The sequence below is a fragment of the Mastigoproctus giganteus genome, chromosome 2, assembly GCF_048544385.1.
Source record: "Mastigoproctus giganteus isolate SK-2022 chromosome 2, ASM4854438v1, whole genome shotgun sequence".
Classification (NCBI taxonomy): Eukaryota; Metazoa; Arthropoda; class Arachnida; order Uropygi; family Thelyphonidae; genus Mastigoproctus; species Mastigoproctus giganteus.
This window is the reverse complement of record NC_143576.1, coordinates 256,208,518-256,225,378: the sequence shown is the minus strand read 5'-3', so window position 1 is coordinate 256,225,378 and position 16,861 is coordinate 256,208,518. Positions and strand designations below refer to the sequence as shown.

Here is a 16,861-nt window from a genome sequence, read left to right as displayed (position 1 = left end):
ACTTAAACCTTTCTTCATAAGCGCACTCCTTTGTTAGTCTCACCAACCGTGTTGCCCTTTTCTGTACTGATTCTAACAACTCTACATCCTTCCTAAAATGAGGCCTCCAGACCTGTATACAGTACTCAAGGTGTGGCCTGACCGTTGCCTTATACAAAGGGATAATCACCTCCTTGTCTCTACTAGCAAAATTCCTATATATCAGGGGTGGCCAACTTAATTTGTGATGCGATCTACTTTTTTTCTTCCAAATGTGCCGCAATCTACCATCGCAAGAATTTCATTGCACATGGTTAAAAAAGTTAATCAACATATATTGAAAAATGATGTTTATAAATTTTAAAATTAAATACAATTCAGAATTCTTATTTTAACTTCATACGTATTTAAAATTTTAATTTATGTGAATTTGTGTCTTCATGTCATCTGCCAAGCTTTCAAAATCGGGGATATACTGTGATAAGGCCAACCATAAAGAATCTTCTGTATGCAAGTCCGTAAGAGTAGCGCGATTCTTTGTTTGTTTCAAATACGAAAAGGCCGATTCACATAGATATGTGGAACCAAAACAGGAATTTAAAAGTTCACTGCATTTTTGACATCTGGGTACTTTTCTCGGCAAACATATCATCAAAAGTCTTTTTCAGGTGATCTGGCTTTTAGGAAAATATCGTTTCACAATGTAATCATTTCATTTTTTCAAGTAATATTTTCTCCATGAAAAATCTCAGAGATTTTTTCTGCAATTTGTTTTGTATCTAAGTTGACATTAAATGGATAAGAAATATATTAAATAATGTCTTCAACTGTTTTAAAATCACTGAATCTGGTTTCAAAAATCATCCACAACTTTTTCAATTTCAGAAACATATTTCTCACTATTAAATTCAAAAACAGGATATTTTTGCAAATGATCTTACACATTTGCAAAATGATCAATTTTTTTTTCCCTTTGTGAACCTTAGCCATTGTCAAAAATTGATATTTATATGCAGAAATACACTAATCATGTCACCCACATTTTTATTTTTTTCTCTAATTCCAAATTCAGATCACTTACTGGTAAAACCTGCCAAAATAGCCAGATCACACAACCACTCCGTATCTTGTAGCTGCTGATAATCATCTCCCCCTTGATCAACAATTTTTTTTGTTTCATTCAGCAAATTTCGAAATCTCTGTAGAAACTTACTCTGACTCAGCCACTTCTGTGTGTAAAATCAGATCTGGTTCATTTTTATAGACTTGCATTTTGAAAAGTCTCCTTTGAGAGATTGTCCTCTGATGGAATTCACGATTTTGAGAGCTATGTCCATAACATTTTTAGTATTTAATCTTTTGCTGGCTAACACTTCTTGGTGGATGATACAGTGGTAACTCAAAAAAATCAGGGAATTCATCATCCTTTTGGCACAATGCGATGAATCCATTAAGATGCCCCGTCATTGCTTTGGCTCCATCTATTGTTATTGATACGGGCTTAAATAGTTTTTTTTTTTTTTTTTTTTTTAATAAAATTTTTGAATGCGTTAAAAATATCAAGGCCTCTAGTTCTTTCTTTTAATGAAACCATACCCAGCAGTTGTTCTGTAGTGGTAGAATCATCGAAAACCATACGAATAAAAACAAGCAATTGAGCTGTATCACTGACACCTGTAGATCCACTTGTAAAGAAAAGGACACACAATTAGCAACGAGCACGCAATTGTTCGCTCACATTTTTATGTTGCATTGCAGTATTTACAGATAATTGCAGATCTTGAAGGGCACTTTTAATTTCATTTTTGTTCTTAAAATTTTCAAAAAGAGAATCTGTTATTTCTAAAAATGCGTCTTTCACCATCAGAAAATGGTTTGCATTTTTTTTTGCAAGGATGATGCTACAGTTTCGGCTTTGGATTGTAAGTTAGGTGTCATGAAGAAATTTTGTTGTGCAAATCTGAATTTAAGTTCTTTTAATTTATTTTTTCTAAGGTCACTATTAGGCGGAAAATCCGATTGGTATTTACCATGGAGTACGTTGAAGTGCCTTTCTAAATTTTCTTTTTTGGATATAGCCACAAAAGCATTGTAAATCAAACAACATTTTTCTTTTATCATTATAAAAAAGTATTCTAGTTCCCACTCTTGATGAAAATGATGTTTTACACTTTTGCCTAGCATTCGTTTTAAATCAAAGGGTATTAAATTAATTTATAAGTGCTGTCCAGTTATTAATATTAATTAAGCTAAATAAGAGTTCGACACATACACTATCCTCTCCACAACGTAATTGCTTGAATTTTCACGTGATTCAACAGATTTGTAATAATCATATTTATATTATTTTTTTATTATTTTTTTTTTATGAGAACCCCAAACACGAGAGGTATTATAACCTATAGTACTTAGTACCGTGCTTGGGTTGGAGGTTGAGAAGACGAAAGAAGATATTTGTTGATATTGGACTTGAACTTCTGTAGATTGTAATTTTCAGGAAATACGTATGAAGGAAGGTTGTTCCAGAAATTTATATTATGCAACAATAACATTTAGAATTTAACTAATTTATTTTTTATATAAATTTAAAATTCGTCGTGATTGACCGAAATTAAAGCCGCGATCGACTTGTTGGCCACCCCTGCTATATATAATTGACAAAACTCCACGACCTGCTCTGGCAGCCCATCTGCACTGCTCAGAGAACTTCATATCTGACTGCACAATTACCCCCAGGTCTTTTTCATTCTCCACCTCTCTGAGTGTAGTATTTCACATTTGGTACATTTCTATTGGGTTACTTGCTACCCATATGGAGTACTTTGCATTTGTCAATGTTAAACGTCAGTTGCCACTTCTCAGCCCATCTGCCTAACTTTTCTAGATCCTTTTGCAGTAGCATACTGTCTTTACTGTCATTTACAACCCTGCCAACCTTTGTATCATCTGCAAACTTGGACATTAAGCCTGATATACCTTCATCAGATATATATCATTGAATACACAAAACAACAATGGGCCCAGCACTGAACCCTGGTGGACTCTGCTAATAAATAACATTAGTCCACATAGAGCAGTTTCCATTTATTACCACTCTCTGCTGTCTCCCACTCAACCATCCTTTTATCCATTGCAGTAACTTGCTCCAATTTGTACAGCAGTCTTCCATATGCAACAGTATCAAAAGCTTTCCTGAAATCTAAGTATATGATATCAATATTATTTTTTGCATCCAGTTCCTTTGTGACCACATCATAGATTCCAATCAAATTGGTCAGACAAGACTTCCCTCTAACAAACCCATGCAGTGTCTTAATTATTACTGCAGTCTTGTCTAGATGATTCTGCAATGCTTCTTTAACCAGTCACTCCATTATTTTTCCGGGAACTGAAGTTAAACCAACAGGTGTATAATTATTTGTCACCCTTTGAACCCCCTTTGTGAATTGAGGATACAGGGGCAGAATCACTGTCCAAGGTTACTCCGCTTGAAATACTTCCACAGTTAAGTGCCAGATCTTAGCACAGCAGCTGCGTTTGCCAGAGCACTTCTCTATTTTCCCTCCACGAGCCGCATGGTGACCATATAGTCTCACAAACAAAGGAAAACACAGAATAACGCTAGTATCTGGCCAATTTCCCGAAAAGGAACCAAAAGTTTCTCACCTGGGCACTCCTCAGATGAATATCTTCAGATGGAGACACAATTTGGAACTTATTCTGCAGATAAAACGCATATTTTACGGAGCGTTGTAATGTGCTTCCGACTGCAAAGGGGTAATCAAGTAAAGGGTATTGCAGAAGGAAATGTTTGAAAAATAATTTTGAAAGATCCAAAAAATAATGAGAAATATTTTAGAATGTGCCAATTACGTGAAGTTTACACGAGGTTTATCTTATATCTTTCAGCTTGCTTTTAGCTATTCTGCTCTTCATTTTTATTTCTCGGATTTTATTAGAGTTCATATGCAATTTCATTCATTCTTTTATGTATCTCTTCATTTTGTTTTGGCTTGCTATCCATACAGTCTTTGTTTTATTAATTTCTGTTTTGTATATATTTTCCTCTTTTTTTTCTTCTATTTTACAATTACCTCTGCATATACACACCTCACTTAAGTTCACAAGCATAACTTGCAGCTTCAACTCAAGGTCCTTCTATAGGAACTGGCTTGCAATCTTGGGCTTACATGAGGTTTATCTTATATCTTGCAACATGCTTTTAGCTATCCTGCTCTTCATTTTTATTTCTCAGATTTTATTAGAGTTCTCGAGGATGGTGGAGAAATTATTTCTAAGCATACCACTATGTCTTCGCTTTCATGGGGTTCAGGTTCTATCTACTATCCTATCCTCCATCAGCCTTTTGCATCACTTCACTATCACTAAGTTTTATTATGCCTGAAGTTAACATTCCACATATTGGCTAATTTCATGCACATTAACACGCAGGGGTCAACACTATTAACTTATCTATTTTGGCTACATTAAGGTCCACATATGGTTTTTTGTCTTGGACATGTTAAGGGACTGTGTCGGGTCAATGATGATCAATGTGCACTATGCATACATTTTAAAATTATTTAGATCTGTTATTATACCATTTTATGTAATCTCAGAAGGCTGTTAAAATTGGTACATACATTCTAACAAATAATATCGCACACGCACGCACGCGCGCGCGCTTACACACACACACACACACACACACACCTCAAAAATTATGCTATATAGAAATTTAAGTCCAATGTCAACATCGGTAAAATTAATTTTTGTGATTAATAGTTTTCTAAAGAATAAATATGCTAAAATTTCTATAATTTTAAAATTATCAAATTGAAATTATAGAAGTACATTATTTGTTTATAATATTTATGTTTACATGTCTCTTCTGGATTATAGGAATGCTATGGAGTACCTTATATCCCAGAAGGACAGTGGTTATGCAGACGCTGTTTACAGTCTCCCTCGCGGGCTGTGGATTGTGTTCTGTGTCCTAATAAAGGTGGTGCCTTTAAACAAACAGATGATGGACGTTGGGCTCATGTGGTGTGTGCTTTGTGGATACCGGAGGTGTGCTTTGCAAACACTGTCTTTTTAGAACCAATTGATAGTATAGAAAACATTCCTCCAGCTCGTTGGAAACTTTCCTGCTATATATGCAAACAGAGAAGTGTTGGGGCTTGTATTCAGTGCCATAAAGCCAATTGTTATATAGGTAAGAAATATATTTTTAATCATTATATATATATATATATATATACTAAAAGTTGCTTCATGTAAAATATGTGGTATGCTTAGTGTAAGTTAAAATGAAATAACTTTTAGGTTTTTTCATGATAACATACCACAATTTAGTCCTTATTGAAGCTCTAATATGAACATACAATATTCTCTGTGAAAGTAATCTTATTATACTTTATACTGTGAGCATAATATACTTGATATTAGTAGGAAAGATGTAACAAAAGGAATAAAGTTTATTAAAACAACTAGTTTAACTCCTGTGAGGAGATTATGATCGTACATAATCGTAAAAGTTACCCGTGTACAATTATATACTGGTAATTTTTTTTTGTTCCATTTTTCAAGCTGTCTTCTTGTGGTTTAAATGAAGAAAGATAAAAACAAAGTTTTTACATGTCTTGCTTCAGATAAAAACTTTTCATTATCTACAAAATTTTTCATGTATAGTTGTAAGCTCCACAGAGCATTTAAACTAGCTGTTTCAATTAATTTTATTCTCTTCATTATTATTATTTTAAATTAATTTTATACTTCATTAGTAGTATTATTCAGAAATTATATATTCAAAAATTATATATTCTCACAATGCTTTCAGCATATAATCCCTCCCATCTTGTCTGGGCAGAATTGCAGGCACATACACATCTGACCTAGATCATGGCATTTTTTCAGCCTGGTCCTATATTTATCAAGCAAATCGTCAGGTTGTGCTTGTTTAATATCATTAGTTAGTTTCAACATGAATAATGGTGCTCTCTTTACACCCTTTAAAATCTTTCAGTCCATTGTTAACATTATCATTTTGATGCTTCTGACATGCACTCGCTGGTTCTGGTCCATTTATCTTTATTGAAAAAAATATTACTATTTTTCTGAAATAGAATCTCTCTTAACCAGAGCAGTATACACTTTGACTGTTCTTTTCTGGTAACTGAATTGGGGGTGTATCACTAGACCTGTCATGAGATACTTAATTCCCTGACGAGTTCCCAGTTATATTTGTTTGTTTGTGCGGGGTTCGAGCCCGTCACCACCAAATACGGAGGATGCGGAAAGGTCAGGGAATGACCACCGCATATCCCGGAGCAATATGGCCTTAGTTGCTAATGCTCCTAAAAACCAAATAACATAACAGTTATATTTGTTTTTATGTAAATACGTGTTTCTTCTTCAGTGGCTCAAATTCTTCTAGTAATGCACCAAGTTTTAATTTAAGATTGTTACACTCCTTACATTGGGTGCAAAGAAAAGAATCGTCAGTTGAACTTGGTTTGTCTACTAGACATGATCTTTGAATACATGCCACAGGAGGCGCCTCCATAGCCAGGCGGGCAGCAGCAGTGCGTAGCATACACTTCTTGATTAGACTGGGGTTCAAGCCCGTGCTCACCAAATACAGAGGATGCGGAAAGGTCATGGAATGACCACCGCATATCCCCAGAGCAATATGGCCTTAGTTGCTAATGCTCCAAATAACAAACAAAACAAAACAAACAAACATACATGCCACAGGCAATACAAGTGACAAAAATCATAATTCACACCAGAAATACTCAGACAATTTCAATCTGGGTTATGATGACCTTGTAACACCCATTATTTTTGTAAAATTTGAACTTAAGAAAATTACAAAATTTAAAATTATAATATATTACAGAATTGAAATTAAGGTTTTACAGAAATTAAACTGTTACCAAAACTTTATCCACTAGTAAAGTTAAATTGAAACTCTGAAGTTATCAGAAAGAATTTAACTTAGTAGAAATATTTTAGAAAATTTAAGGATTAAATTTACAAAGTATTACAATAATGCAAAATATTAAATTTAAATAAATTTCAAGCAAAAATTTTGTCTACCAGACACTTGATGTTAATCCCCATCAGGAGCAAAATTGGAATGTGTTTGCTCTCTCCGACTGCCTACAGCAGAAACGAATAGAGAGAAAGAAAAATATCAATCTGAAATCCAGGTTGGTGTTTATTGATTATAGAGTATAAGATTAGCAAGACAAACAACACATATATTGGTTAGAACACACTTTAGGTGAAAAAAAGTGACTATACAGAAATTCAGAGTCAAGAGCTTTTTTGAATTGCTAAGAATTTCCTGTATTTATTTTCTGTATTTTGGGTGATAAAAAGTGAAATGAGAAATCACATCGGATGATAAAAAAAAAGAAAAAATAGTAATAAAAAAATAAATAAAATAAAAACTTCGCACATTCCCTGTCCATCCCTGCCAATAGTGTGTCTAGTTCTTCCTTGAATTTATTCAGACTTACCTACTTCCACAACAACAGATGGAAGTTTTTCCAAGCAATCAACCACCTGCTGGCTGAAGGCAAACTTCTGCAGAGCCATCTTGCAACTATCCTTTCTCAGTTTGAATTTATGCACCCTCCTAAGGATAGTCTGAATAAGAGGAAGAATGTCATCAGCATTGAGCTTGCTCAATCCATAAAAAGCCTTAAACACCTCCCTCATATCACCTCAGGGGCCTAGTCTCCAGACAATACAGTTTTCAGAACTGAAACCTTTCTTGTTAAGAACACCCTTTTAGCATTAGCATTAGTAGAGGCATATGATGCAAGAAAGCAAGCTTATGCAGCATCAGACAAGAAAAAAAAAAAAAAAAAACCCTTTCACTTCACCCCTCCGTTCGTTCGAAATACCTGTCCAGCTGAGCCTTAAATTTATTTAGGCTGTCAACTTTCACAACAAGGGATGGAAGTCTGTTCCACCATCCAACTACCCACTGGCTAAAGGCAAATTTCCGCACATCTATCCTACATCTTCTTTCCTCAATTTGAATTTATGCCCTCTCAGGTGATTATTCTGAGCAAGAGGCAGTATCCCATCAGCATTGAGCATACTCAACCCATTCAAGGCTTTGTACACCTCTATCAGATCACCTCGCCGGTGCCTAGTCTCCAGACACTGTAATTTGCAAAACTTAAGCCTTTCTTCGTAAGAGCAACCCTTCGTTCCGTTCACTAACCTTGTTGACCTTCTCTGTACTCGTTCCAGCAGCTCTACATCCTTCTTGAAACGAGGCCTCCAGACCTGTATACAGTACTCAAGGTGCAGCCTGACCATTACCTTATACAAGGGAATAATCACCTCCCTGTCCCTGCTAGAAAAATTCCTGTATATCATTGATAAGACACCACGAGCTACTCTTGCAGCCTGTCTGCACTGCTCAGAGAACTTCATATCTGCCTTCCAGTCTGTGGGTACCCCCCCTTCCCCCCCAGGTCCTTTTCATTCTCTACCACTGTCAGTGTAGTACCATAGAGTTGATACATTGCTCTGGGGTTACTGTTTCCCATATGTAGTACTTTACATTTGTCAATGTTAAACTTCATTTGCCACATCTCAGCCCATCTGCTCAACCTTTCCAGATCCTGTTGCAGCAGCATAGCGTCAGTAGCATACTTAACAACCCTGCCAACCTTTGTATCGTCTGCAAACTTGGACATTAAGCTTGATATGCCATCATCAATATTATTTATAAATACAGAAAACAACAATGGACCCAACACTGAACCGTGAGGGACTCCACTAATAACATTAGTCCACGATGAACAGTGTCCATTAATTACCACTCTCTGTCTTCTGCCACTCAACCATCCCTTTATCCATAGCAACAATTTGCCACCAATGCCACACTGCTCCAATTTGTGCAGCAGTCTTCTGTGTGCAACAGTATCAAAAGCCTTTCTAAGATCCAAATATATAATGTCAAAGTTATTCCCTGCATCCAATTCTCTTGTGACTACATCATAGTATCCAATCAAATTGGTCAGGCAAGACCTTCCCTTAACAAAACCATGCTGTGTCTGAGCTATAACTGAATTCTTGTCAAGATGATCCTGCAGTGCTTCTTTAACCAGTGCTTCCATTAATTTTCCTGGAACAGAAGTTAAACTCACAGGTCTATAATTACTTGTGTCAGCCTTTGATCCTCCTTTGTGAATTGGGGTTACATTTGCACATTTCCAGTCTGTGGGTACCTCCCCTGAGTCCAAGGAAGCTCTCATAATTATGGCTAACGGATTGCTTACTTCCTTTGCTGCCTCCTTTAATATTACTGGATAGATCCCATCCACCCCAGGTGCCTTTCTTGTATTTATCTTCAACAATTTCTCCTCCACAAGGAGGAGAAATTGTTCTTCCCTTCACCAGTCTTGTTGCTTTTCTCTGCACCCATTCCAGTAGATCCACATCATAAAATGAGGCCTCCAAACCTGTATGTAGTAGTCAAGATGTGGCGTTATTTATTCTTTATACAAAGGGATAATCACCCCCTTATCCCTTCTAGCAAAATTCCTGTATATCATTTTCAAAATCCCATGAGCTGTCATAGCAGCCTGTCTGCACTGTTCAAGGAACTTTTTATCTGACTGCACAATTATTCATTTAGTTGATTAGTCTTTTTCATTTTCCACTACCCTGATTGTAGTAGCACACACTTTGTAAGTTGATTCAGGATTACTGCTACTCTGCAGTACCTTGCATTTGACTGTTAAACTTCACTTGCCATTTCTCAGCCCATATGAGAAATTCAGGTAGGCTTTACCATATAAATTTTGTAAACTGCAGAGGAATCAACCTCTTGTATGTGGTAATCAACCTCTTGTATGTGGTAATCAACCTCTTGTATGTGGTAATTCACCTTATGTATGTGGCCACCAGCATACATGTTGCAGTGTTGCAACATGTAGGCTGCATGCAACAAGTTGCATGTTGCAATGCAACTTCTAAGAGTGAAGTGGGAAATTACCAGCCGATTAGTTTAACTTCAGTAGTAGGGAAAACCATGAAGACTATGATCAAGGGTGGAATTCAGGATCACTTAGATAGAAATGGAATTTTGAAGGATGCTCAGCATGGTTTTGCAAAGGGAAAATCATGTTTAACTAATCTGGTTAGCTATTTTTACAGGGTCACTCAAGAGTTAGAGTCTCAAAACTTAGGGAACAATTTCTACATTGTTTATTTGGATTTCAGCAAGGCATTTGACTCAGTCCCACATGAGTAGTTACTTTATAAGCCTGGAACAGTTTGGAATCACAGGGAAAATGCTTAGATGGATAGCAGTGGGTTCAGGGCAGGAGACAGTGTTGTGATAAATGGGTTGCTCAGTCCATAAAAAGCCTTAAACACCTCCTTCATATCCCCCCCCCCTAGTCTCCAGACAATACAGTTTTTAGAACTGAAGCCTTTCTTATTAAGAACACCCTTTTGTTCCCCTTACCAGTCTTCCCCTCGCCATAATTTCAAGGATCAGTATTAAGACCATTGCTATTTTTGATTTTCATAAATGACATCGATGAAGTGATAGAAGGCGTGATGTCTAAATTTGCAGATGATGTAAAGATTGGTAGAGTAGTTAATGATTGCTGCCAAGCAGTGCTTCTTCAAAATGACCGCTTCTTCAAAATCTTCAGAAAAATGGCAGCTATGCTTTAATCCAGAAAAGTGTAAGGTATTGCACCTGTGGAACAGTAACCCAAAAATAACTTATACACTTGGTGGAGTTTAACTAAAGCCAGTAGTGGAGGAAAGGGACTTGGGTGTTACAATACAGTCAGATATGTTCTCCGAGCATTGTATACTGGTTGCAAGGAGGGGCCATGGTGTCTTATCGATGATGTATCGAACAATTGCCAGTAGAGATAAGGACGTCATAGTTCCATTGTATAAGCATTAGCATTAGTAGAGACATACAATGCAAGAAAGCAAGCTTACGCAGCATCAGCCCAAAAAAAAACCCCTTCCCATTTCACCCCTCCATTCGTTCCAAATGCCTGTCCAGCTCAGCCTTAAATTTATTTAGTCTGTTAGCTTCCGCAACAAAAGATGGAAGCCTGTTCCACCAATCAACTACCCGCTGACTAAAGGCAAATTTCCACACATCTATCATACAAATATCTTTCCTCACTTTGAGGCCCCGAGTGCCAAGCGAGTGATCATAGCGATATTTCCAAAGTGATTTGAAAGCGTCTTTTCTCTAAGCGACAGATTGTAGAGATTGTTAAAACCCTCTTTATTTAAAGTTATTTAATTTTGGCTTTTTCTAAATAAAGAACTAAGCTTCGTATAAAGGAAGAAAAGACACCCTTCTCTTTTTTATATATATATATAACCAATTTCTCTAACAAACTAACCACTAATCTTGTATCGCTTGGTCACTGGTGGCACCGCTCCTGCCTTCACGTGGTGGGGCTGGTAGTCTGAGTATAAATCCAATATTCAGGGCGAAAAGGAGCAATTATGGATCCATTAATATCACCGACTGTAGAGCCTACGTGCTCGCATGAACTTGAGTCATCTCAAGCAAAAAGAATCAAAAAAGATGATTCGTCACATGACCTACCTGCTTTTCTAATTTTACACTCTTTATCAATGAAACCTCTTAGTAGCTTATCGCCATTTCTTGTGCAGAAAAGCATAGAGACTGTAGCAGGTACTCCCAAAATTGTCAAACGCCTTCGCTCAGGTGATCTTCTTATAGAGACTTCCAATCCCAGTCATTCTAGACAACTCCTGAAGCAAACGACCTTCGGAGGCCTTCCCATTTCGGTAACCCCGCACAGAAGTTTAAACACCTCAAAGGGAGTCATCTTGGAATGGGACCTCCTTAATGTTTCTGAGGAAGAAATTGCCGAAGCACTTAAAGCACAACGTGTTGTCGGTGCTAAGAGAATTATGACCAAACAAGATGGTGTCCTTACACCCACAAGAAATGTTATCCTTACCTTCAGCAGTCCGAATCTCCCAGAATCAGTAAAAGCTGGCTACCTTTCCTGTAAGATCTGACCTTATATACCAAATCCACTTAGATGCTTTAAATGCCAGAAGTATGGTCATTCTCAAACAGCATGCCAAGGTAAGACAATCTGTCCCCTGTGTAGCTCATCAGACTATTCCCAAACTGAATGTACAGCAGCAAGGCCAAAGTGTCCCAATTGCCATGGTACTCACCCCCGCATATTCTAGAACTTGCGAATTATGGAAAATGGGAAAGAAAATAATGAAGTATAAGGTAGAGAAAAATGTATCTTACCAAGAGGCACGTAAACAGATATTAAATGTGATGCCTGCCAAAACATATTCCAATGCAGTCAAAAACACTAAAGAATTTTCTACACAGACTTATATTACTATTCCTCCTAAATTATCTCTCAATGGGCTAGATCCATCCTTGCGGATGGTGAGACACTGACAGCAACAAAGACAAAGAGTCCATCAAATGTTACTAATACAAAGCCATCCAAGCCACAAGACGTTCCCAACTCAGGCACATTATCAAAAGAGAAAGATGCTCATCGTACACAAAATAAACCAACTGAACGAAATATGGAAATCGATGAGAAGTTAAATAATGAAGATGCTGTTCTCCTGCTTCATGCTGATGATGAGATGGATATTACTCGCCCCGTCTTTTCAAAACAAGAGAAATACAAACAGGATCGAGGGAAAAACAAACGATCAGATCAATCCACCTAACCTAAACCCAAGTAATGCAGAAAATTATTCAATGGAATTCTAGAGGACTAAGAAGCAATCTTGACGAATTAAAATACTTAATGCACCAGCATGATCCTGCATGTATTTGTCTACAGGAAACTTATTTATCATCAAATTATACCCCATACTTCTCACTGTATACGCTATATAGACGTGACAGATGTTCTGAGTCTCCAGCAGAGGAGGAGGAGTAGCAATATTAGTTCGTAGTAATGTACCATCGAAACTCGTTCAGCTTTCCACTAATCTAGAAGCAGTAGCCATTCGTATTGTTCTTGGAATTAATCTCACTCTTATCTCCATTTATATTCCGCCAAACGTTTCATGTTCCATTGCAGAACTTGACAACTTACTTAATCAACTGCCCCAACCTTTATGCTTTCTAGGTGATCTAAATGCTCATCATCCTTTGTGGGGTTCCCTGAACATAGATCGTAGAGGGAGGATGATCGAAACTGTACTCGATAACCATCACTTAACACTACTGAATACCGGTGCGCATACTTATATCCACTTGCCTACAGGGTCTAGCTCTGCTCTGGATCTGTCCATATGTTCCTCGTCCATTTATCCTAGTTTTGATTGGACAGTATTAACTGACCTTCACAACAGTGATCACTTTCCTATAATTTGCAAAATACAGACGGATACAAACTATACATCTAACCAAAGAATTACGTGCAATTTTCACCGAGCTAACTGGGAGAAGTTTTCGAAAACAGTGCAATTTGATAACCATTTGATTCTTACTGCACCTATTAATAATGCCACTAGACATATAGTAGAAGAACTACTTGGAGCTGCTGTCAGCACAATACCAAAAGTTAACCTTACGAAACAAAGGTATAATAGTTGGTGGACAAGGGATTGTTATCTTGCAAAAAAAACAAAACAAAGCTTGGAACATTTTTCGCCGAAATGCTACAATGGAGAACCTTATAAACTATAAAAGGCTGAAAGCTGAAGCACGCTGAATTCGTAGAAAAGCTAAACAGGATGCGTGGATTCGATTCAGTTCTACCATCTGCAGAAACACTGACCCCAGAATAATCTGGAGAAAGATCCGCATTCTCAGTGGAAAGTGTCAACAAACCAAAGCCCCAATCTTGTCCTGGAAAGGAATAGATATTTCTTCTCCATCTGATATTACAGAGGCTTTAGCAGAAACATTTGCAGTCACTTCATCATCTCAATCTTATGAAGACTCATTTAGACGCAAAAAAATGTCCGTGGAAAAATATAAAATTAACTTTGTTACAAAACAATCTTATTCTTATAACCTTCCGTTCACTATGAATGAACTCAACGAAGCTCTCCAGAATTCTAGAAATAGTTCTGCTGGACCAGATGGCATTTTCTACATAATGCTTCGCCACCTCAACTCAAACTCAAAATCTATACTACTGAAATTTTACAATATAATCTTTGAGGAGAATGTTTACCCTGATACATGGCATCAGTCAGTTGTGGTAGCCATAGCGAAACCCGATAAAGATGCTTCCTCCCCCAATAGTTATCGTCCTATATCTTTGACCAGCTGTTTAGGAAAGATAATAGAAAAGATGGTTCACAAGAGACTTGTCTGGATTGTTGAAGGTCAAGATGCTATATCATGCCATCAATTTGGTTTCCGTCGTAACAGGAGTACAACTTGATGTCCACATCAAGGTTGAAGCTCACATTCGAAATGCTTTTCTTAAAAAACAGCACATGGTAATGATAACTTTCGATATTACCAAAGCATTCAATACAACCTGGAGATATGGAATCCTCCAAGACTTATGCAAACTTGGACTGAGAGGTAACCTGCCTAGATTCATTCAGAATTTTCTTCACCTCAGGACCTTTCAAGTAAGATTCCAGAATGAGCTGTCCAAAATTCACACACAAGAAGGAGTACCTCAGGGATCGATTTTAAGTGCCACACTCTTTGCATTACGTACCAGTAGCATTATAAGAGACATCCCAGCCACGGTAGAAGTTTATATGTATGCAGACGATCTTGCTATTTCCTGTCAATCATCGAACATGGCTACCATTGAAAGACAACTACAGATAGCAATGAACAAAATTGAAACTTGGACAGAAAGCAACGGCTATCAATTAACCGCAGCAATACACTTCTGTAAATTACAATCGCTTCATCCGGAACTTGTATTAAAACTGAAAGGCAGAGAAATACTGATGACAGATTCCATATGATTATTGGGTCTGAACTTAGACACCAAATTAAATTTCCGTAAACATGTAACCTGTCTACGAACTACGTGCCTCCAGAAACTAAACATCCTTTGTGCAGTATCCTCAACATCTTGGGGTGCTGACAGACAGTCATTGCTGAATTTATATCGTTCTCTAATCCGGTCACGACGATTAGACTATGGAGCTATAGTATATGCATCAGCTAAAAACAGCATCTTACGGTCTGTGAACACCATTCAACACAGTGCCCTTCGATCAGCACTAGGCGCCTACAGAACCTTGCCAGTACAAAGATATAGAAGTATATAGAAGCACACGACCCCCCCTTTATCTTAGAAGACAATGCCTACTCTGCCAATACGCTGCCAAAATAAGAAGCTTTCCAACTCACCCCTGTTGGGTATACCTCAACCAACCTTTATGGCCAATGCTTTATGAATCCAAGCCTAATGAATCCAGACCTGCTGGGATTCATCTTCTAGAAGTAATAAAAAAGTGGAAACTCGATCTCAACAAAATTGCGGAAAGTGCAAACATGCCTTTACCTCCATGGAATAGACATCATATAAACATTGATCTTTACTTCGCTCAGTGGCCAAAAAATACCATTCCATTATGTAATATCCGACAGTTGCATGCCAAACTATACTTCACAACACACTGGGAAACTCATAATCTAAACGAATGGATCTAAGACCCAGTCACATGTAGGTGCAGTAGCTGTGTTCCCTTCGCATGTAATTTCAAAATCTCTTCCAGTTGAGTGCAGCATTCTATCTGCAGAACTGTATGCTATACAGCTTGCATTAAGTGAAATATGTCAACAATCGTCCCTCTCTGTCTTAATATACTCGGATTCACTCAGTGCTATTTCAGCCATACAGGGTAAACAACATTCTCGCATCCTCTTCTACAAGAAATTGGCTTTCTAATCAACTGCTGTCAAAAGAAACACTCTGAAATAACTCTTTGCTGGATCCCAGGACACTGCGGAATAGAAGGCAATGAAAAAGCAGACATTGCAGCTAAGTCAGCATCAGAATTGCCAAACAGAACAAGGATAGTTCCACACACTGATTTTAGTCCAATCATTATTAGAGAAAGTGAAAATGAATGGGCCCAAATATGGAAAAATGAAATCAAAAATAAACTACAGGAAATAAAACCTAATACACAAATATGGAACTCCAGCATCAGAGAGAGTCGTAGAGAAGAAGTAATACTTGCCAGACTGAGAATTGGCCATACTCATCTTACTCATTTTCATCTATTGACAAACAAAAATCCCCCATTCTGTGTTCAATGTCAAGTCCAGCTTTCAGTAAAACACATTCTTTTGGTATGCCCTTGATTCAGAAATTCCAGATTCCTTTGTTTTCAGAGTTCATACAATAACCAGAATCCAGTTACCCTTCAACAGATCTTAGATAATAATGCGAATATACATGAATTGTTTAATTTTATTCGGCAAATCAGATTTGATAAACAAATCTGAAAAAAAATGTTTGATTTACATTAAAAATTGGAAAGACACATCTTGGCCATTGATGCCCTTGTGTCTTAAAACCATTAATCAACAACAACAACAATCTCACTTTGAAACTGTGTCCCCCTCAGAGTCTTAGTCTGAACAAGAGGAAGAATCCTATCAACATGCAGCTTGCTCAATCCATTCAAGCCCTATACACCTCAATCAGATCACCTTGCAGATGCCTACTCTCCAGGCGCTGCAATTTGCAGAACTTAAGCCTTACTTGGTAAGAGCACACCCCTTTGTTCCCCTCACCAATCTTGTTGCCCTTCTTTATGCTCATTCTAGCAACTCTACTCCTTCCTAAAATAAGGCCTCCAGACCTGTACACAGTACTCTAGGTGTTGCCATGACCTTGCCTTGTATAAC

The 16,861-nt window shown here is 37.3% G+C and overlaps 1 protein-coding gene across 3 annotated transcripts in view; it reads left to right on the top strand.

The window, feature by feature from the left end:
* The window catches only part of Br140 (bromodomain-containing protein 140), a 507,858-nt gene that overhangs the window by 96,414 nt on the left and 394,583 nt on the right, over nt 1-16,861 (top strand). For all 3 annotated transcript variants that reach the window (XM_090369105.1, XM_090369103.1, XM_090369102.1), the window contains exon 4: nt 4,882-5,197. In XM_090369105.1, coding sequence (XP_090225231.1) covers nt 4,882-5,197 — 316 coding nt within the window. The remainder of the gene's footprint in view (nt 1-4,881; nt 5,198-16,861) is intronic.